Source organism: Plecotus auritus (assembly GCF_963455305.1).
Source record: "Plecotus auritus genome assembly, chromosome: 4".
Taxonomy (NCBI): domain Eukaryota; kingdom Metazoa; phylum Chordata; class Mammalia; order Chiroptera; family Vespertilionidae; genus Plecotus; species Plecotus auritus.
This window is the reverse complement of record NC_137775.1, coordinates 149,692,356-149,715,344: the sequence shown is the minus strand read 5'-3', so window position 1 is coordinate 149,715,344 and position 22,989 is coordinate 149,692,356. Positions and strand designations below refer to the sequence as shown.

Genomic DNA, 22,989 nt, shown 5'->3' with positions numbered 1-22,989 from the left:
CCTCAGCCCGGCCTGCGCCCTCTCACAGTCCAGGACCCCTCGGCAGACATTCCCCGAGGGGTCTTTAGCGCTGCAGCAGAGGCAGGAGAGGCTCCTGCCACCGCCACTGGGCTTACCAGCTGTGAGCCCGGCTTCTGGCTGAGCGGCGCTCCCCCTGTGGGAGTGCACTGACCAACAGGGGGCAGCTCCTGCGTTGAGCGTCTGCCCCCTGGTGGTCAGTGCGCATCATAGCAACTGATTGTTCTGCCGTTTGGTCGATTTGCATATTAGCCTTTTATTATATAGGATTTTGGGACTTATATTGATACATTGTAGGAATCAGCTCACTCATTTTTACATCATCTAATCAGTTTCTCAAGTTTTCCCTTGGGTGTGCTGTAGCAATTGCGTGGTACTTTATACAACTGGATCCACATGTAAATTGCTCCTTCAGGTTTATAAATAAATCAGAAAGAGAAGTGAAAGTCAAAAGATAGTAGAGCATTAGCTTTTGAAAAGAGAGGCTGCTGCTAAAATGACTTACAGCTGTGCAAGAGAGAGAATGGGAATAAATGATGGCAATGGCTTGAAGGAATTATCACCAACATTTTAGTTGAGGGACTACACCCATGTATATTGGGCATATTGGTGAGATTTTTCTTTAATTTGCTTGAAAAACAATCATAGGCATTTGTTTTCAATGAAATTTGATTGACTTTATTGAGAATTATAAACTTGTGGATAGTACCTTGTTTATACTTGTGTTTTGCTACATCTAATGCAATGCAAGCAACAAAGGGGTTCAGCAAGTGCTTTTGAATTAAATGTTATTAAATTCTAGATTACACCAGGTTTTGTATGTCATATATAAATGAGTTTAAAGGCTTGATAGAATTGTTAAGGAATCAAGGGGTAGACAGTTATGCTTGCAAAGGAAGGAGTAGAGTGGCAGTGGATTTCCGGTTCTTAATTTCAGCTTGTTCTTTTGTACCTCATGGGTTTTCTCCTCTTTTGGATGGGGTACTGGTAGAAAGAACAGTAGAACCAATTAGTAAGTAGGGAGACAAAGCAATCAACCTAAAGCTTAGAGAGGTAGTAATTTGAGGTAAGAAAATTGTGAGTTATGTTGGTTGCTTTTTAAAGTGTGGTTCCAGTGGTCCAGGTACTCTGACATCAAGCCTAACCTATGCAGCTTCCGAAATTTGAGATTGCCTCTTACTCATTTTTGTATTCCTAACATCTAGCACACAACAGGGATTTACCATTCATTAAATGTTTAATACCTGTCTAGCAAAACTTGGAAGGTTTATGTAATCATCTCTAGGGACAATTTAAAATGCTGCATACTAACATTTTCTATTCTATAATTACAACTGTTTTAAGGCATGTATAATTTTTGTAATGTAGACCAGCCAAATTATTTTCTTAATTTACCTTTTGAAAAGAAAAAGCAGAAAATAAAATTTATTTTTGGCCCTAGTCAGTTTGGTTCAGTGGATAGCTTGTCAGCTTGTGGACTGAAGGGTCCCAGGTTCGATTCTGGTCAAAGGCACATGCCCGGGTTGTGAGCTCGGTCCCCAGTAAGGGGCATGCAGGAGGCAGCTGGTTAATGATTCTCTCTCATCATTGATGTTTCTCTCTCTTTCTCCCTCTCCCTTACTCTCTGAAATCAATAAAAATATATTTTAAAAAAATTATTTTGGGTCCTGGCCAGTTTTGCTTAGTGATTAGAGCATTGGCCCAATGACCAAAGGGTCACAGGTTTGATTCCTGGTCAAGGGCATGGTTGGGGTGAGGGCAGAGACAACCAATCAATGTGTCTCTCTCCCATCAATTTTTCTCCTCCCCACCCCCAACTTCCACTCTCTCAAAAAAAAAAAAATCTATGGAAAAAATATTCTCACTCGGGTGATGTTTAAAAAAATTATTTTGGAATGTTACTTCAAAAAAAGGAACAATTTAAAGGTCATTAGTTCTTTGGAACACTGATTTTATATATTTGTAAATGCTAGGTTTTAAATATATATGGCATAAATTTGAGTTTATTGATGTAAGTCACATTGCTGGAATTTGTTGGGAGTACATTAGGAAACATTTGATTATTAAGCTTTGCATGAGTTTAAAATTCAGAATAGAAATTGTGCTCTTACATGTAGAAATTTTCAACTAATTTTTGTAAGTGTTGTGTGTATACAATGAAATAGAGCCATTTAATTTAACTCTAGTTGGAATGACTAAAGAAGTCAAACTATTTTACCTCCTTTCCTAGCCTGAATGGTACTTGACTCAAGTGCTTATGTGGATTGGGAACCACACACAGTTTCTGGATGAGAAGATTCAGCCAATATTAGACAAAGCAGGCTCTTCAGCAAATGCAATGGTAAGAGACTCAGTCCTAAGCATTCCAGTGTTATAGTGTCCACGAATAGCTTGTCATGTATAATACCTTATGCTTGCTTATGTATTTCTTTTAGCTTGAATTTTCTCGGGGCCTTATGATGCTGGTTCTGGAGAAGTTAGCAGCTGATATTCCTTGTCTGCTCTATGATGACAATCTCTTCTGTCATTTGGTGGATGAGGTGCTGTTGTTTGAAAGGGAGCTACACAGTGTTCATGGCTATCCTGGCACTTTTGCTAATTGTATGCATATTCTATCAGAGGAAACCTGTTTTCAGAGGTGGTTAACTGTGGAGAGAAAATGTAAGTGCTCATGTAGCCATAGGGTGGGGAGAGATGTCTCTTTTTATGCATATTAATTTTTTGGTATTTTTCTCCAAGAAATTTCTTGGTCACAGTTTACCAAGTTGCCTTTAGAGGTCATTTTCTTTTCTTCTCATCAAACGTTGGTTTTTTCCTGTAATTGCACTCTCCGTGTTTCTAGAGTGTAATATTTAAACCAGTAGAATATCTATACTAATAAAAGGGTAATACACTAATTAGAGTGGACATCTTCTGGACATCCTTCTGGACAAAGCCACGGTGGTGGGGACCGAGGCAGAGGCGGTTAGGAGCGATCAGGCAGGGGAGAGCAGTTAGGGGGATCAGGCCGGCAGGGGAGAGCAGTTAGGGGGATCAGGCTGGCAGGGGAGAGTAGTTTGGAGGATTAGGCTGGCAGGCAGAGGCGGTTAGGGGCGATCAGGCAGGCAGGGGTCTTGGATTGGAGAAGGTGCAGGCCGGGCTGAGGGGACCCCCCCCTGCTGTGCACAAATTTCGTGCACCGGGCCTCTAGTATACATATATTTAACTGTTTTATAGATTTTTACATACAGTAGTTCTGCTCTTGGTAGAATCATTTTGGATGCAGTTTGTCTAGTCAGTATAACTATTTTGAAGATTTTGGGTAGGGTTGGCAGGGAGAAGTATCTTGTTTAATCTTAAAATAGGGCATGTTAAATACAGTGCAACTAGTAAGAGGCTGTTGATTTATTTTTTATAGAAAAGTCATCATTGGGGAAAAAAGGGAGACATATGTACTACTATTTGTAATACTTTAAACAATAAAAAAAAAAGAAAAAGTCATCATTCCTAAAAAATTGCGAGCTGAAAAATTAGAAATGACTGTAACTACTTGACATAATCCTTTCTTTGCATTATCAGTTGCTCTTCAAAAAATGGACTCAATGCTTTCATCAGAAGCTGCCTGGGTATCCCAATATAAGGATATCACTGATGTGGATGAGATGAAAGTTCCAGACTGTGCAGAAACATTTATGACGCTACTCTTAGTTATAACTGGCAAGTATAAGTTTTTTTAAGATAAAACTTTATCTTAAAAGTACTAACTTTTCCCATGATACTTTTTTCAAGTAGTTCAACAAAATTAATATTACATAGTAGTTATTATAAGATCTTCAAATTCAGTTTCTACTTTGGCAGAACTCTGGCATAATATTCTAGGTGTCATATTTTTAATAATTTAAGTAAGATCTTAAACATTGGTATATATGAGGGGAAGTTCATGAATTGTTACATAAAAAACAAATGGGAATTGATTTTACTACCTGAATTCTCTTGCCATTTAGTTTGTGATTGACCAAAATTTTAAATATTCCAAAGATTGCAGGAAGTAAAATAAAGTAACTTTAGGGGTTAGAGTAGTAATAGAAACTCTTCCAATAGTGCAGGAATATTCTGGCCAGAGGGTGGCCTAGCAGCCTCTAACCTGGTTGGTCTGCAGCATCTGCATGGCTTCCTACAGGCCTCCGGTTCTGCAGGTGCCAGCACGTCCTCACTACCTCCATCCTCTCTGTCTTGTCCATTTCTTGGGCCTCTATGTGTGACCCGAAAAAGTGTTATTCCAGCCTAGTCAGTAAATAATTCCATATCTGCAACTTAAGAAAAATATGAAATCACAAACAAAAATTTTAGAAAAACTCATGTTTTAAAAAAATAATTCTTTGTTGAAAGTATTACATATGTCCCTTTTTTTCCCCATTGTGTCTTCTTTTTTATTTATTTATTTTTATTTATTTATTTTTTTTTGTGTGTCTTCTTTTTTAAAAAAATACATTCTTATTGATTTTTGAGAGAAAAGGAGAGAGAAACAGATAGAAACATCAATGATGAGAATCATTGATTGGTTGCCTCCTGCATGCCCCTCTCTGGGGATTGGAGCCTGCAACTCGGGCACGTGCCCTGACCGGGAATGGAACTGTGACCTCTTGGTTCATAGGTCGACACTCAACTACTGAGCCAGCTGAGCTAAAGAAAAACTTTACTTTTATTATGGAAATTTTCTTTTTTTTAAAGAAAAATGTTTTAAAAATATCTCATTGATTTTAGAGAGAGAGGAAGAGAGAGAGAGACAGAAACATTGTTGTTCCACTTATTTATGCATTCTTGTATGTGCCCTTACTGGGGACCAAGCCTGCAACTTTGGTCTATTGGGATGACGCTCTAACCAACTGAACTACCCAGCTAGGGCCAAGGGAAATTTTTAAACATACACAATGTAGCATAATATAATGAACCCTCAGGTATATGTTATTAAGGTTTTCTTAAATTCTCACTTTTCTATTATATATTTTTCTCCCCAACTCTTTTTTTCCTGGAGTATTTTAAAGAACACTTCAGACAGCTTACCATTTCACCTATAAATTCTTACGTAGGTATCTATTTTAAGCTATCCTAGTTCCTCCTTCCTTTTAAAAAAAATGTCACTTATTTGTTGAAGAAATGGAGTGCTTTTTGAATATAATTATTTCATATGTCCTTTAAAAAATTGAGGTATGATTTATATACAGTGAAAAGCATAGATTTTATGTGTACAGTTCAGTGAGTTTTGACAAATACATAGACTTGTGAAACCCACATCCTTAGAAAATTTAAAAAGAGATCCATACTTGAATGGTCAATTGATTTTTGAAAAAGGCACCAAGGCATGTCAGTAGGGAAAACCTATAACTGTATCATATACAGTGCCAAGAACCTTCATATGTCTTGTTAACTTTCTCTACAGACAGGTATAAAAATCTTCCCACAGCTTCCAGAAAGCTGCAGTTCCTCGAGTTACAGAAGGACTTAGTAGATGATTTTAGGATACGACTGACTCAGGTGATGAAAGAAGAGACCAGAGCTTCCCTTGGCTTTCGATACTGTGCAATTCTTAATGCTGTGAACTATATCTCAACAGTACTAGCTGACTGGGCTGACAATGTTGTAAGTTAAAGTGCTTTTATATTAAATAATACATTAGTAGTATGAACAGTTTTACCTTTTGAAATATTGATTCTATAGCAAGCAAAAATACACATTAGGCAGAAAAACAATTAGGCCAAACTTAAAAGGTGTGATTAAAGTACATATTTTTCTCAGTCAACTCTCAAATGGTTAAATAATCCTGATATTTTCATCATTGAGAAAAAAGCCAATATTTCATGAAATACTTGTTTATAGTTCTCTTTAGACTTTATACTTGGGAATTACTTGTATGGTAATTGTCATCTCAGAAAAGTCAATAAAATCCAGAACTTTAAGGAAAATAAAGTAATAACACTTGATATCTTTTGAATGCCTCAAAATGTGACAAATTATGAAGAATCACAAAAAATATGAACTATTTTTTAATTTTTATTTCATACATTAACATTTTGTTTTATTTTTAAACATATAAAAGCATAAATAGAATAATAAAATGAATCTGCATATGACTATCACCCAGCTTCTAATACCAGTTTTGTGTCATTTTAAACAAAATGAAACCTCCACTCCCTATGTTTGATTATTTGGAAACAAATCTCAGATATCATGTTTCTTGGTAAATATTTCAATATACATACCTCTAAAAGATAAGAACTCCCTTTGAAAAAAACGTAACCACCATACCATTATCACATCCAAGAAAATTAACTAATTTCTTAAAGTATTGGAAGGTATGTTTTAAATCTAAATATCAAAATGTTGGGTCCAATTAACAAGTACTGTAAGACCCTTTACCTCCAATAATTTTACTTACCCATCTTTTCTCCATGTAGGTTCCATGTGTTGACAGATTTGGTCTGCCTAAATATATATTTATTAACTGGTAATTTATTTTTACTCCTTTTATTAATCCAAGGAATATATTGGGTGTTAGGGCTTTGTTAACCAGATTTTCCAATATGTACTTCCAGAAACTTAGCCTTTCCAATTTAACATACATAGATTAATGCCTATAGCTGTTTTAGACATTAAAATGATCCAGAGGGCCTCCAAGAATTCCTTCTTAGGGTACACTGGGGTTAAGAATTGCTATTCTAAGATCATCTGTGTGATACAAAAATCAGCTTGGGTTTTCATCAGCTTGTCCCATGAAATAGGTTTCATAACAGGAAGCCTTAACGGAGAATTAAGATGATCATAAAACAGTGAAATAAATATATTTAGGTGAAAAAACTAAAATGAGAATAATGAATATGAAGACACATTATAAAGTATTATGTAATTATATCATGAAATGAAAATAGAAAAGTAAAATGAAAAACAGTATGCTCAAACATTTGCAATATAGGGATCCCAGAAGTAAAAGAAAAAGACAAAGGAATAGGAACTTTATTTAAAGAAATAATGGCTGAAAACTTTCCTCACTTGGGAAAGGAAACAGACATCCTGGTCCAGGAAGCACAGAGAGTTCCAAACAAGATGAACTCAAAAGATATTCACACTAAGACATAATGTAATTAAAACGGCAAAAGTTAAAGAGACATTCTTGAAGGAGGCAAGAGGAAAAAACAGTGAAACCACCTAAGGCTGTGAGCTAATTTTTCAGCAACTTTATAGACCAGAAGGGAGTGGCAGGATATTTTTAAAGTGCTAAAAGAAAGGAACCTACAACCTAGAATAATTTATCCAGCAGGGTTATCCTTCAGAATTTAAAGAGATAAAGAGTTTCCTGGCCCAGCTAGCATGGCTCAGTGGTTGAGCTTTGACCTATGACCCAGGAGGTCATGGTTGGATTCCTGGTCAGGGCACATGCCCAGGTTGCAGGCTTGATCCCCAGTGTGGGGCATGCAGGAGGCAGCCAATCAATGATTCTCTTTCATCATTGATGTCTCTGTCTCTCCCTCTCTCTTCCTCTCTGAAATAAAATATATATATATATTTAAAAAAAAAGTTTCCTGGACAAACAAAAACTAGAGTTCATCATCATTATACCAGCTTTACAAGAAATATTAAAAGGTCTTCTTTAAGCAGAAAAGGGAAGGTCATAACTAGAAATACAAAAATAGGAAAAAGGAAGAAAAATCTCACAGTTAAAGCCAAATATTTAATAAATACAGCATATCATATATGTAAAAAGCTACTACAAAGATCAAAAGAAAAAGTATCAGACTTAAACCATGAGTAGTTAGGAGATACACAACAGAAAAAGATCTAAAACATGACATCAATAATGTAAAGCATGGAAGGGAGAGTAAAAATTGTCCTTATAGAATATCTTCAAACTGAAACACCTATCAGCTTAAAATAGACTGATATATATATACCTCATGGTAACTACAGCTACAAACCTACAAATATGCCAAGAACAAAGAGAAAGGAATCCAAACAAAATACTAAAGAAAAACAGCAAACCACAAGGGAAGAGATCAAGAGAAGAAGAAAGGAACAGAGGAGAACTATATAACAACCAAAAAATAATGGACAAAATGGCAATACTTATCAATAATTACTTTAAATATGAATGGATTAAATGCTGCAATAAAAAGACACAGGGTGGCTCTGTGGATTTGAAAACATGATCCACCTATAAGATTAATTAAAAAAACATGACCCATCTAACAAGAGACACTTCAAATTGAAAGACACATGCAGACTGAAAGTGAAGGGATGAAAAAAGATATTTCATGTGAATAGAAATGGAAAGAAAGCTGGGATAGGAATACTCATATCAGACAAAATAGACTTTAAAACAAAAATGCTTGCCGAAACCGGTTTGGCTCGGTGGATAGAGCGTCGGCCTGCGGACTGGAGGGTCCCGGGTTCGATTCCGGTCAAGGGCATGTACCTTGGTTGCGGGCACATCCCCAGTGGGAGGTGTGCAGGAGGCAGCTGATCGATGTTTCTCTCTCATCGATGTTTCTAGCTCTCTATCCCCCTCCCTTCCTCTCTGTAAAATATCAATAAAATATGTTTTAAAAAAAAAATTAAAAAAAAAAATGCTTAAAAAAGACAAGGAGATAGCAATCTACACAACTAACATAGGAGCACCTAACTTTATAAAGCAATTGTTAATGGGCATAGAGGGAGAAACCCAGAGTAATACAATAATAGTTGGGGATTTTAATATCTCACACCAGTGGATAGATCATCCAGACAGAAAATTAATAAGGAAACGATGGCCTTAACTATCACATTTCACCAGATTAACTTAATAGACACTTACAGAACATTTCATCTAAAAAACTGCAGAATATACATTTTTTTCAAATGCGCATGGAACATTTTCTAACACAGACCACATGTTAGGCCACAAAACAAGTCTCAGTAAATTCAAGAAGATTGAAATCATATCAGGCATCTTTTCCAACCACAGTGGTATGAAACTAGAAATCAACTATAGGAAGAAAACTGGAAAAAACACAAATACTTGGAGACTATAAATAACATGCTACTAAACTACCAATGGATCAAAGAAAAAAAAATAAAGGGGGAGATAAATAAATAAATAAAGCTGTTTACTATTGGGGGGTAAAAGAACAATAGGGGAATATGCTTCAAGTTTTAGCCAAAAAGAGAGAGCTAAAATATCTGTGTGTGGTTTTTCAGTAAGGTGGGAAAAATAATTTTAACTAAAGACTTAAAAGTACCACTTTAAAAAATATAATAGATAAGGTGGGGATTGAAAAATCACAGTTAAATAATTAGATTAACTGAGAATTGGTGACAAGTTCACAGTATACTAAGGAAAATGTAATTTTTGAATGTGTCCACATGAGTCACAAAAATGGACAAGGTAAATTAATTAAAAATTTCTGTACATTGTCAAATCTAATCTTAATACAATAAAACAAAAAGTAAGAGCAGAGCCCTAGCCGGTTTGGCTCAGTGGATAGAGTGTCGGCCTGCGGACTGAAAGGTCACAGGTTCGATTCCGGTCAAGGGCATGTACCTTGGTTGCAGGCACATCCCCAGTGGGGGGTGTGCAGGAGGCAGCTGATCCATGTTTCTCTCTCATCGATGTTTCTAGCTCTCTATCCCTCTCCCTTCCTCTCTGTAAAAAATCAATAAAATATATTTAAAAAAAAAAAAAAAGTAAGAGCAGAAATGACATAAAGCTGAACATAGACATTTAGAAATATTTAATACTTGGGTTAGGGAGGAAGTCTAAAAAACATGACAAGAATGTATCTTAAATTATGAATTTCTGACAAATTATAGTATACTGGTAATGTATTATATATTGTGTTATATATAAAATTATGATGTACTGCTAAAACAGACAAAAATTGTATTCCTTTACTGTGAAATATAAAAAGTAGTCTTTATCTTAAATACAGGGTAATAAACCAAAATAAATAGGAAACAAAAATAAATATACTAATTACAGATATAAACACAATAAAAATCTGATAAACACAATCACTATTTTAGTCTGGCCTCTGGCTGTAACAATAATTATTTAAAACCTATTTTTTCTACAAAAATATTAGCTGAAATCTGTGTACATAATATTCTGCTGAGCAAGGAAAACAAGACAAAATATTTTACAATTATAATTTCAAATAATCATTTCAAAATACAGTGTAGAGTGTAATAATGATCAATGCATTTATCTTTATAAAGTCACCTAATCAGAATACATTCATTCATTGTATACTTTTTTGTATCATGTTCCTAATTTTAGTAAGTACTTTATTAATTCAGCCCCCACACTGCTCCATTTTCTGCTAAGTGTTTTCAATAGTATGAAACAAATTGTCATTCTTTATTCTTGTGCCAGATGTTTTAAAAAGAAACTCATTCAGGGACAGATTTTTTAACTTCAATGAAACATTTGTGGAACATCACTAACTATTCAGCACTGTAGCCTTTAACAAAGATGAATTTGCCATCATCCTTATTCTTAGAAAATTACCTGACACTGAAAATTTCTTTCTGATGCTGTATTAACTGTCCTTCTGTCAACAGAGAAATAACCAAATTTTAGAGTTGATTCTTCATATTATGAATTCTATGTCCTAGTATGTTACTATGGTACAAATTCTGTTTGTGAAGTATAAAAAGTAGTCTTTATCAAAAGTCCCTTTATCACCTTCATAGTTCTTTAGCCTCTGAATGCTTTAAATAATAATCATTAGCCCTGGCTGGTGTGCCCAGTGGTGGTTAGAGCGTCAAGGGCATGTACCTAGGTTGCAGGTTCAACCCCTGGCCCCTGTTGGGGCTTGTGTGGGAGGCATCTCACATCGATGTTTCTCTCTCTCTCTCTCTCTCTCTCTTCCTTCCCACTCCTTACTACTCTCTGGAAAAATATCCTCCAGGGAGGATTAACAAAATAAGTAAATAATTAAAACTCTTGTATTACAAACTTAGAAAAACAAAAAGGAAAAGTGGACAAGAGTTGACCTTCCACTCATTTAGATTCTCCACTAATAACTCCATTCCCAGGTTGTGCCAAGCCTGACATGTCCAGCCACTCAGAATTGGGAAGTTTTCAGGGATAGGTGACAGAAACCCGATGCGTAGGCCTCAGTGGGAAGGGGGGATGAGGAAGTAAGGAATTTGTTTTACTCAGAGGATTAGGCATGGCTGCTCTGAAGTTGTTTTCTGGCTTCATACTCAGACACACTGGTAAGTGTGACTGTGGCCCAGGCCCACTTGGTCCATCAGCAGTCTCAAAAGGATAGTGCCTCTTTCCAGATAGTTTCAGCAGAAATACCAAGATGGCCTCTCACATATCCGTCACTGAATAACTGCTAAGTGTGGCCATCCCCAACCCCTATTAATGGACATCCCCAACCCCTATTAATGGACATTCTTTTTAGTCTTTTGTTAATATCCACAGCACTGTTTCCCTATAGGGAAGAAAAAATAATACTAACTCTACCTAAAATACCACTGTAAAAATGACATTTTAATTTTCTTAACTCTTATATATGCTAGATTACTACGACTTTAAGTCTGTAGAGAAAATGAGTACTTAAGGAAATATGGTAGCCATCAGGGAAATACAAATCAAAACCACCATGGTATACCACTTCATACAAACTAGGAGGACTATGACAAAAAAGACATAATAACAGTTGTTGGCACGGTTGTGGAGAAATTTGAATCCTCACACAGTTGATGGGAAAATAAGATGGTGCAATTGTTGTGGAAAACAGTTTGGCAGTTTCTCAAACTGTTAAACATAGAATTAACATATGATCCAGCAATTGCACTCTTAGGCATATACCTAAGAGGAGTGAAAACAGATGTCCACACAAATGTTCATAACAGCATTATTCATAATAGACAAAAAGTGGAAACAATTCTCAATGTCCATAAAAATGTGGTATATCCTTATAATGGAGTATTACTTAGCAATACAAATAAAATACTAATACATGTAACAACATGGATGAATCATGAAAACATGCTAAGTGAAAGGAGCTAGTCACAAAGAACCACAATTTGTATGATTCCATTTATATGAAATGTCCAGAATAGGCAAACCCATAGGGAGAAAGTGTGTGGAGGGGATGGAGGAGGATGTCTAAGAGTGTGGGGTTTCTTTTGGAGTGATGAAAATGTTCTAAAATTGTAAGAGACGTGCAACTCTGAATATAATAAAAGCCACTGAACTGTATACTTTAAATGACTGAATTATATATGAGTTCTATTCCAAGCTGTTAAAGTAACTTAGTAAATGTGTTAACATGTTTTTGCTTTCAGTTCTTTCTACAACTTCAACAGGCGGCATTGGAGGTCTTTGCAGAGAATAACACTCTCAGTAAACTGCAGCTGGGACAACTAGCCTCTATGGAGAGCTCTGTCTTTGATGACATGATTAACCTGTTAGAGCGTTTAAAACATGACATGTTGACCCGTCAAGTAGACCATGTTTTTAGAGAAGTTAAAGATGCTGCAAAGTTGTATAGAAAAGAAAGGTAAGTCCTCTGTATTTTCTTATAAGTCAACTCTCAACTCCAGTTTGGTAAAAGTTAAAAGATAATATATACCGTCAGATTTCCAAGATATCTAAATAGTACAGAGTTAGGCCTTTTGCACACCAAGCTTAGTTAACTGTTTCTGTCTAAAATATATTCATTCTTACTTATTTTTATTGATTTCAGAGAGGAAGGGAGAGGGATAGAAACATCAGTGATGACAGAAAATCATTGATCGGCTGCCTCCTGCACGCCCCACACTGGGATAGAGCCCGCAACCTGGGCATGTGCCCTGACTGGGATTCGAACTGTAACCTCCTAGTTCATAGGTCAACACTCAACCACTGAGCTACACTGGCTGGGCTAAAATATATTCATTCTTAATCAGAATAAACTGACCATAATTTAACCTTCAGATGTGTCCGTAAATACAGACAGCTGATGTATGAATGGCCTAGCCCAGCCGTGGGCAAACTACAGCCCGCGGGCCGGATCCGGCCCGTTCGGCTGTTCTATCCGGCCCGCGGAGCCGAAAGAGCGGAGGGTTCTCTTGCTCTCCCCTCCGCTCCTTTACTTTGAATTTATATTAGTTCACACAAACACTCCATCCATGCTTTTGTTCCGGCCCTCTGGTCCAGTTTAAGAACCCATTGTGGCCCTCGAGTCAAAAAGTTTGCCCCCCCCTGGCCTAGCCTGTCACCCATTTGCAAAGTAAGGGGCTGCTGCAGTCCTCTGTGCATGCTTGTATTGTCCAGTTCATTCTCCTGCCATAACTCCCTGTGGATACCTGTTACCTCCACTAGACTGAGCTCCTTGATAGCAGCAATACCTTTTTGTCCTAGCACAGTCCCAACCAACTTGGAGTGTTAGTCCCTGTTTTGCTAAAAACTAGAGCATAAAATTAGCTGTTATCTTAAATGCTAATATGTTTTACATTTTAACTGTCTTAAAATTATTTCAGTAAGTCCTATTTGGGGATTTAAAAAAATTTAATCTATCATCTTCATTAAATAAAGAATATTTGAGAGCTAAAGTATAAATATAGGTATATTTATTTTTCTGAGAGGGATTTAAATGTTTTACATCTTTTCTTATTCAAAACTAGTGGCCTGGTGCATGAATTCATGCACACTCAAAGGAAATTAATTAGAAGAAATATTTTAATATCGCTATTCGCCCTTTCTCAATAATAGAAGTGTCGCCCTGACTGGTTTGGCTCAGTGGATAGAGTGTCGGCCTGCAGACTGAAAGGTCCCAGGTTCGATTCCAGTGAAGGGCATGTACCTTGGTTGTGGGCACATCCCCAGTGGGGGGTGTGCAGGAGGCAGCTGATCGATGTTTCTCTCTCATTGATGTTTCTAGCTCTCTATCCCTCTCCTTTCCTTTCTGAAAAATATCAATAAAATATATTTTAAAAAAAAATAATAGAAGTGTCAACCAAATTCACTATCGACAATGACAGATTGAAACACACACATGTGCAACTGGCACCAGCGAGAGCTTTATATGTATCACACATGCGCGAGTCAATAGAACCAAAATTATTGGTTATTTTCTGTCATCATTTCTTCTTATTTTCTGTCATCATTGATGTTTCTATCCCTCTCCCTTCCTCTCTGAAATCAATATTGCACTTAGCCTTTTGTAAATATATAGAATAAACTTGCTTAATTAGACCTGCTTTCTGATTTAGCTAAACTTTTTCCAGCCCAGTGAAGCACCCCAACTTCTCTTTCAGGTAATTGTCAGCAACACAGCAGTAAATATCAACACGAAGCAGATTATTATTGTAGATCATGCAGGAAGAACAAAGGGTAAAATATTTAACTGCAGCAGTGTTTGACTATATTCTGTGCAGTGAGAAAACCTGAAGTCATTTTCAAAGTCCCCCATTTCCAACTTCTTTTCAGTCAGGTCAAGTTTCTAAGCTTTCTAAATCTCCATTTTCTGGTAATGAAAAGAAAATAGGATTCAACTGAGTCTCCTATCTACCTACTCCAGGATTTCTGTGAAGATCAAATGAGATGAGGCACAGGAAAACGCTTCACAGACATTTGGTTAAGTGTAAATGTTTGCACCTGGCTATAAAGCAAGTCATGTTCCTGGGCTGAAGAATTCCTAGGAGGCTAGTCGCTAGGGAGAGGAATCCAGGTGTTGCTACATGATGTCATTACCCAGTGCCCATAGCCACTGTTGCTGGGCTGGGCTGGGCTATGGGCCACATTTTTGCGCCATGGGGTCTCAGCAGCATTGGCTGTGATTTGGCGGGCTGTCGCTACAGGGTGGTGGTGGGGCCTGTGTCCCACTTGGGGGAAGCCGAGTGTTGCTTTGTGGGCGCCAGGTCTGCAGTGCCGTTTCTTTGTAAATGGCCAGTGCACATCACAGCAACTCCTGCATTGAGCATCTGCCCCTTGGTGGTCAGTGCACGTCATAGTGACCGGTCAGACGGTCAGACACTTAGCACATTAGCCTTTTATATGTATAGATGCCTCAGGACAGTGCACTTCCCCAAATTTAAAATTTGTTAAATCTTTAAAAACACAAAGTGATTAAAACGTTTATGGTAAAAATTAACGTGCTACAGGCAGTGCTGTTCTTGTTTTCCCAGGTGGTTGTCCTTGCCCTCTCAGTCTGAGCAGGCAGTCATGTCCCTGTCCAGCTCGGCTTGCCCCCTCCTGCTTACGTTACGAGACCGTTTACTTCAGTTGGAACAGCAGCTTTGCTTCTCTTTATTTAAAACTTTCTGGCAAATGCTCGTAGAGAAGCTGGATATACACATCTACCAAGAAGTAAGTAATACTCCTTCTATTTTGGGGCTATGATGATGAAGGCAACTGTGATATGAATATTCTTTGTTTCAGATCATTCTTGCTAATCACTTCAATGAAGGAGGAGCAGCTCAGTTGCAGTTTGATATGACTCGGAATCTTTTCCCTTTGTTCTCCCACTATTGCAAGAGACCAGAAAATTACTTTAAACAGTAAGCTCAGTTTTTAATAATTGATTTTGATGTATCAAATCCTGAGAGGAAGTTAATTCCTTTTTTAACAACTTTAGTGTTCCAGTGATGTTAAATGTATATAGCATCAATTAAATATTTTAAATGTTCACTGTGTATCAGAATAATACAGGGGCAAAAGTAGGTTTACAGTTGTTCATGTGGGAAATAGTACAATAATGAAGAAATAATAATACAAATACAAGAATAAACTATCTGGTTCACATACTCACAACTGTGAGCCTACTTTTGCCCACCCTACATTTGACCCCTGACCCCAAAAAGTTCACCAGAACTGGATATAAATTGTATGTTGGGCTTTCTTTTCTAGCATTTGCTTTAATATTCTGATTTGCTTATTACTGGAGAAATAAATAGAAAATGAAAACAAGGGCAGTTCTGCCATAGTTGATAAATATAAGAAATTAAAAATAGGTTTAGTATCTAACAACAGGCCAGGCTTGAAAAAAATTCTTCTTCTTAAACATTTGACATTAATTTTGGTTCTAAGTATATAATTATAAGAAGAATTCTTAGAAGTATTTTTAGAAATTATTGATGTAAAATTTGAATTGTTTGGGTCTTTCTGAGATTATAAAATATTCTGTTTTTATAAAATGAAAGATTATTTTTGCTCGTTTCAAGCTTTCTATTTCTGTTTTTTTGTTTAGTTTTGTTTTAGTAGTCTACCTTTCTACTGCTTTCATTTCATCTCTTAATTTTCTTTTTTCCCATATCCTAATCTACTTAGAGTCTTAGCTACATTTAATAGAATGTTAATATCAAATATTGTATTTTGGGATGTAATGGATACTATTGAAAACAGTGATGCTCTTACCTTATAGCAGTGGTCGGCAAACTCGTTAGTCAACAGAGCCAAATATCAACAGTACAACGATTGAAATTTCTTTTGAGAGCCAAATTTTTTAAACTTAAACTTCTTCTAACGCCACTTCAAAATAGACTCGCCCAGGCCGTGGTATTTTGTGGAAGAGCCACACTCAAGGGGCCAAAGAGCCGCAGTTTGCCGACCACTGCCTTATAGTAACCTGATGAAATATAAGCTCTGCACACATACATAGTCCTAATATGTTAAAAGAACCAAATAATAAATCCATACATAGTTTTTATTGAGGGCACATGGCTAGCAGTGCAGGAAAGCTCTTTCGTTTCTCAAAATGAAATTGTTATAGAATAATGTGGATGATAAAGATAATGGAGATCTCATTTCCTTCCTGCTTTTTTAAACAGTGTAAAAGAAGCCTGTATTATTTTGAACTTGAACATTGGTTCTGCACTACTTCTGAAAGATGTCCTGCAGTCAGCGTCTGAGCAGACTCCGGCCACAGCAGCATTAAATGAAATTGGAATTTACAAACTCGCTCCACAAGATGTTGAGATTCTACTTAATTTGAGGACAAACTGGCCTAACACTGGAAAATAATGCATTTTCCCGTCTTTCCCCATTTTTGAACAAAGAGGAAGCCAATTGGATTAAGTTAAATGATGAAGTTCCGAATTAATGAATCTGGATAACTGAAAAATTTATAGAATCATTTATTATCTTTGACTTACAGTGTTATTAAAATGCTGACCATATTTCCTGAACTCTTTTGTTCCTAAGAAAACAAAAACAGAAAACTCAGAAGCCATGGAAACTCAGAGTAATTCCATTTACAGATATACATGCTGAATATGTGGTAAATAAAATACAAGTGCAGACATAATAAATTATAACCAAATTTCAATTTCCTATGTTAACTAAGGGAGACTATTGTGGATAATCAAACACAGCAAATAAACTTTTCAAAAATCACTTTAGAACACATGTTTGTAATTGAGGTTCCTGTATCTAGTTTGGAAATTCACTGTATTTCCTGTAAGAAAACACATTAAGAGATAGTGACTAAAATAGGATTGCTCTCATTTACCACAAATGTCCTTCCATTTAAAATACTTCCTTGTTTTAGTCCATATGTCTATGGGCAACCTTTTCTTTTGGATGAAACATTTCAGGCCAGAGCACTGTGCTTTAATCTTCCCAGGGGTAGGGCATGTAATTAAACAATTTTTGTTTAATACTTATGTAACTAATGATCAGATGGGAATATTAAACTTTCTAACTTTGCCTTGGCCTTGGACTATGTTAATGATTTCTTGTTAATAAATGCTCAGTGAGTAAAACTTTTAAATAAACTGAGTTAGACTAACTAGTCTTTCTACAACTACCGAATTTTATTCGAATGGTTTTTTTTCTGATTTAGCATTTACTTAATACTTTTTATGTTGTAATACTTCAAATTTAAAATAGTCTGGCATGCAACCTATGCTGCTGATAAACAATTTGTGATAAATAATTTTGAGGATGCCGAAACCGGTTTGGCTCAGTGGATAGAGCGTCGGCCTGCGGACTGAAAGGTCCCGGGTTCGATTCCGGTCAAGGGCATGTACCTTGGTTGCGGGCACATCCTCAGTAGGAGGTGTGCAGGAGGCAGCTGATCGATGTTTCTCTCTCATCGATGTTTCTAGCTCTCTATCCCTCTCCCTTCCTCTCTGTGAAATATCAATAAAATATATTTTAAAAAAATAAAATAAAATAAAAAAATTTTGAAATATTTTGAGAGAAATTCTACAACCCTGTATTTTATACTGAGAGTTTCCAACTAGTGTATTGCACTCAGCTTTTCTGTTAGTCCTTCTAGCAAATGGGGCTTTTCTATCTCATTCTTTGAGAATTGCTGGGGTTTCCCATTAAGAAAATGAAGCTGCCTCTGAAACTTCCTAACTCCAGCGTTTTCTCTCTCTCCTCTCCCCAAGCTCAGGGACTTTGCTGTCATCCCTCCCTGTCCTCACTTGCTAGTCAGCTGAAAGTTTCTATCAGAAGGTAGGCACCTGGCCCCGGTTGGTGTGGCTCAGTTGGGTGTTGTCTGTGCACTGAAAGGTTGCTGGTTTGATTCATGGTCAGGGCACATGCCCGGGTTGCAGGCTCCATCCCCGGAAGAGGGCGTGCAGGGGGCAGCTGATCAATGGTTCTCTCTCATCATTTATGTTTGTCTCTCTCCCTTTCCCTTCCTCTCTCTAAAAATCAATTTACAAATTAAAAAAAAATAAAAGTTAGGAACCTGTTTTAAAAGATATTAATTGTACTTCAAAACCATATTCTTTAAATATTACTCATTAGAAAATGAACTTACACTTCCTGCTTGAATTTATCCAAAGTTATTCCATGTCCATCATCTTTTAAATCTTCATCTTCAGTTGACAGACCCAGGTTCTCTAGGGCTGTAAAAGTCAGAATCAGAAGGAAAATTTACAAAGCGAATCATTTTCGACTAGAGAAAGTTATGGAATGACTACTATTACCTCAATTTGCATTAGACACTGACCTCCTTTGTACTGCACAAATGATATGCTGCCTCTACGTGCAGAGTCCATCATCTCAAACATAGACACAATGTTAGTGTGATCCATAAAGAAAGGAAAAGCCACACCTGTTATTTTAGCAATTCTCAGTCGTTCCAACAGAGATATTAAATACTCTCTTGGTTTATCTGTAAAGAAAAAAAAATAGTTCCAATTCTTTCTGATATGAAATTAAAATATGTCACAAATGGATACAGTCATTTAACAATTATTAAGTTGTTAAATGGTTCAAGGTACTATACTGTGCACTGGGGATAGAGACCTAGCTTATGAGAAAGGCAAGATACTGAAAACTTAATTACATACTAGTAATCTGTGCTCTGCCACAGATCCTATCTAATAAAGAGGGAATATGCTAATTGACCATCACTCCATCACTAAGATGGCTGCACCCACAGCTCAGGCCAAGTTCCCATAAGGAGCCTTAACGAGCAATCAGCAGGGACTTGAGGCTACGCCCTCCCCGGCCCTCATGGGGCTTGACAGGGGACCTCAGGCCACACACCCCCCCCCTGCCCCAGTGCCAGGCCAGGGGACCTGAGACCACGTCCCCCGCCCAGTGGGGCTTGACGGGGGACCTCAAGCATGCCCCCCAACCTGGTCTGGGCTGGAGGACCTCAGGCCACACCCCCCATCCTGGCACAGGGCCAGGGGACCTGAGGCTACGCCCCCTGCCTGGCAGGGCTTGACAAGGGTGGGACTGGCTGGGTCTAGATCTAGCCCAATGAGGGGGGTGGGGGGGTGGCCAGGTCTGGGTCTCATGCAATTTTGAGGTGCATGTGGGTGGGCCGGGACTTGACTCTGGGTCCCGTGTGTGTGCCAGACTCTGACAGGAGGAAGGTTTTCATATACATTTTACTAATTTTCTTTCATCTCTGACACTTCTATTATAGAGAAAGAAAGCCCTGGCTTGGTGGCTTAGTTGGTTGAGTGTCCTCCAGTGCACCAAAAGGTCACTGGTTCCATGGGTCAGGCACATACCTAGGTTGTGGGGGTTGGAGCCCATACCGGAGGCAATCAATGTTTCTCTCTCACGTGGATATTTCTCTCACTCTCCCTTCCTTTCTCTCTCTCATCAATAAATAAAAAATGTAAAAGAATGCATCCCTTTGTACTTTTCCCCCCACTATTTTTATTTGTTGCAGAGTTTCTATTGTTTTATCGATTTAAAACAACTAGAGAGCGCTTGATGACCCTAAACATGCTTGTATTGGTTGGGTGGGGCAAAGTTGGAATGTTTGGTATTTCCATTTCCTTAAACGGAGAAGTGGATAATTTTGATATTTTTGGACACTTCTTGTGGAGAGAGGCCGGCAAGTTACAATTTTGCATTTGGGTAAAAGGACATCAACATAACTTTCACCTTAACACAATTTTGAAATCACCGCACAAAAATTAAGAAATGTTTCAAGTTTGTTTGTTTTTTTTTAAAATATATTTTATTGATATTTTACAGAGAGGAAGGGAGAGGGATAGAGAGCTAGAAACATCGATGAGAGAGAAACATCGATCAGCTGCCTCCCGCACACCTCCCCCTAGAGATGTGCCTGCAACCAAGGTACATGCCCTTGACCGGAATCGAACCCGGGACCCTTCAGTCCGCAGGCCGAAGCTCTTTCCACTGAGCCAAACCGGTTTCGGCTGTTTCAAGTTTTTTAAGGGGGTCAGAGGTGTAAAAATGTCAGGAAAAGAGTTCTCCTCCAAAACACCGTTCCATCTTGCCCTAGCAATTGTTTAGCTCTCTTACCAGATTAAAAACTCTTTGAGGTCGGGGTAACATGGCAAACACCTGATCCTTGCGAGACATAGGGGTAATTAATTCATTTATTTATTCTTCCCCACGTTTCGTACTACTACCCCCATTTTCTAGAAGAGGAGACTGAGGTTCAGGCTTTTGCCCCGTCTCATAGTAACAACAGGTGAGCCCTCCACCTGGCCGAGTCCTGCGGCATCCTGGCTCGTGGTAGGCGCAAAGGGCCGGTCAGTAAGTATTTGTCTAATGGGAGGCCACAGCCTTAACTGGCAGCAGAAGGGCTCCAATGACCGAGAGGCAGAAGTGCGTGCGTGTGAAGGTGGCGCTGGGTGAGGTGGAGCGACGCGGGGGCGCCCGGCTGAAGGAAGGGCTACACCGGGAATTTCTGGGAACTGCTGCTGGTGGGGAGGCGGGTGGGACAGAAAGCCGAGTGGTAGGCAAGACCCTTACTTGGCTGGTAAAAGAGCAGGTTACTGGTGAGATGGCTCAGCAAATCCATAATCCGATGTTTTTCCAAATATTTCCTGGCCTGGAGCTCCCTGCTGTTGTCCTCCATCTCTCCGCGTTAGGCCGTTGCTAGGCGACGAGGCGGCTTTGCGGCACTGGGACTCCTCCTCTTCCGCTCTGAGAACCTGGCATAGGCTGTGACCGCAGTGGAAGCTTTTCTCTGCTCCGAGGGGAAGCCTGGGGAGTGTGGGGGCGTGGGGCTTCCGGAGGGACACTGTCTGGTGCTGGGTCTCTCGCAGGCGGACCCCCCCCCCCGCCCCCTCCTCCTGCCCCTTCCCCATCCTAATAGGGGCTTACGGCTGGGCTTGATGGTCTTTTCCTGTGCTCAGTACTCGTGAGGCAGGTTAGTCAGAAGCCAGGAAAATTCCTTGGCATGTGGAATAGGGAAACTGAGACAGATAGCAATTTATAGCCAGATACAGAAGGTCACCTCCCTGGAGATAACTTCTAGGCCTCAGTTGTATTTCAGCTCCAGGCCCAGGAAAGCAGTAAACCGGGCAAGTTATACCTGGCGGACCTCAGGAATAGCAGCACTGACCAAAGACCCCCTGCCCCACCGAGCTATCAGTGGAGACCAGGACCCTGAAAGGACCCACCTGGAAAGCTGATGAACATTCTATTGAGACCTCCCCTAAGGTCTCCACCCTTAAAAGCTTTCAGGAGGAGGACCCAGAAAGCTCTCCCACCCGGGAGTATGCCTGTGTCTTTCCCCTTCCCTTCACCCCTCACAGGCAAGCATCACCTAAACTCTAAGGGACCCCCCCCACAAGACCTGCAATCAGGGCAGCAATGGGCAGCAGCAGTTCCTCCCCGGGAAATCCCTTTCTGACTTCTTAGTGAGCCCACCCTAGGCGCATTTGCCCAGTCCTTTCTTGTTTTACTCTCCCAGCTTTAGTAAACGTCCTCTAAAAACATCACCTGGACTTGTGAATGTTTTCCTACACGATATCAAGAACCCACACACTACTGGCTGGCCCTAGGCAGACCTGCTTAGGGCCAGGTCATCTTTCCGGTAACACTTGTTGATCCAATGAATGAGACCTCGTGTGCTAATAACACAGGAGGAACTAATAACAGAATGAACGTGTGTAATTCTGGAGGTGCCCTGAGCATCTGGGAGATGCTCTGTCTTCAAAGTCTGGAGGAGGTGTTCTGTGGAGGGAAGGAGCTCATTCTCTCAAGTGACTTGAAAACTGTGTACCCCAATCTGCACCACGGCTTAGGTTTGTAAGGAGAATATTTCAGAAGAATGTGGGAGAGTGCTTTGTAAACTTCCAGCAGCAGAATCCTTTAAAGAAATTATAAGTAGCCCTGGCCGGTGTGGCTCAGTTGGTTGAATATCGCCCCTGGCACCCAAAGGTTGCTGTTTTCATTCCCAGTCAGGGCACATACCCAGGTTGCAGGTTTGGTCCTGGGGTGTGTACAGGAGGTAACCGATTGACATTCCTCTCTCTCCCTTCCTCTCTCTCTAAAATCAGTGCAAACATATTTTTAAAAAAGAAAGAAATCGTAAGTGGCATCCCCATATGTAGAGCAGGTGGAAGCGAGCACTACGCTGGGTTCATGGGGCCCATTATCTAAGGTACATCAGCTCTGCCTCCTCACAGAGCCATGGCCGGCAGCCTGAGTGATGCTGGTGCCAGAATTAACTGGAGACTGGGAGCCATGACAGAACTAAGCTGACAAAGCAGATGCATTGCTCCAGGGCCTGCAGACCTGAGGGTCCACTTGGGCCTCTGGTTCCTGATGGGTTCTGGGGAGAA

The 22,989-nt window shown here is 39.0% G+C and overlaps 2 protein-coding genes across 6 annotated transcripts in view; one reads left to right on the top strand and one right to left on the bottom strand.

Annotated features, from left to right (window-relative positions):
- RINT1 (RAD50 interactor 1) overlaps window positions 1-17,774 on the top strand; it is a 34,085-nt gene extending 16,311 nt beyond the window's left edge. For all 4 annotated transcript variants that reach the window (XM_080664051.1, XM_080664052.1, XM_080664054.1 and 1 more), the window contains 8 exons: window positions 2,249-2,359; window positions 2,454-2,679; window positions 3,577-3,714; window positions 5,438-5,637; window positions 12,331-12,545; window positions 15,154-15,334; window positions 15,407-15,525; window positions 16,795-17,774. In XM_080664051.1, the coding sequence (XP_080520177.1) occupies window positions 2,249-2,359; window positions 2,454-2,679; window positions 3,577-3,714; window positions 5,438-5,637; window positions 12,331-12,545; window positions 15,154-15,334; window positions 15,407-15,525; window positions 16,795-16,987 (1,383 nt within the window). In that variant the 3' untranslated portion in view covers window positions 16,988-17,774. The remainder of the gene's footprint in view (window positions 1-2,248; window positions 2,360-2,453; window positions 2,680-3,576; window positions 3,715-5,437; window positions 5,638-12,330; window positions 12,546-15,153; window positions 15,335-15,406; window positions 15,526-16,794) is intronic.
- On the bottom strand, window positions 679-21,301 carry EFCAB10 (EF-hand calcium binding domain 10). Of its 2 annotated transcripts, none has more exons than XM_080664056.1 (4): window positions 21,170-21,280; window positions 18,930-19,094; window positions 18,738-18,825; window positions 679-1,002 (listed from the first exon to the last, which is right to left on the bottom strand). In XM_080664056.1, the coding sequence occupies exons 1-4, from the start codon at window positions 21,273-21,275 to the stop codon at window positions 972-974; spliced, it is 390 nt and encodes a 129-aa protein (XP_080520182.1). In that variant the 5' UTR covers window positions 21,276-21,280; the 3' UTR covers window positions 679-971. The 2 variants fall into 2 exon arrangements, with proteins under 2 accessions (XP_080520182.1, XP_080520181.1); XM_080664055.1 differs by lacking the exon at window positions 679-1,002 and adding an exon at window positions 17,084-17,162 and having other exon boundaries at window positions 21,170-21,301.
- Window positions 21,302-22,989: the final 1,688 nt, after the last annotated feature.

Bases quoted from the DNA above. Each gene is read 5' to 3' on its own strand.
- EFCAB10 (XM_080664055.1), bottom strand. From the start codon at position 21,275: ATGGAGGACAACAGCAGGGAGCTCCAGGCCAGGAAATATTTGGAAAAA. The intron at 18,826-18,929 runs GTCAGTGTCTAA...TGACTTTTACAG, and splicing joins ATTTGTGCAGTACAAAGGAG to CCCTAGAGAACCTGGGTCTG. The intron at 17,163-18,737 runs GTAAGTTCATTT...TTGTTTTCTTAG, and splicing joins GATAAATTCAAGCAGGAAGT to GAACAAAAGAGTTCAGGAAA.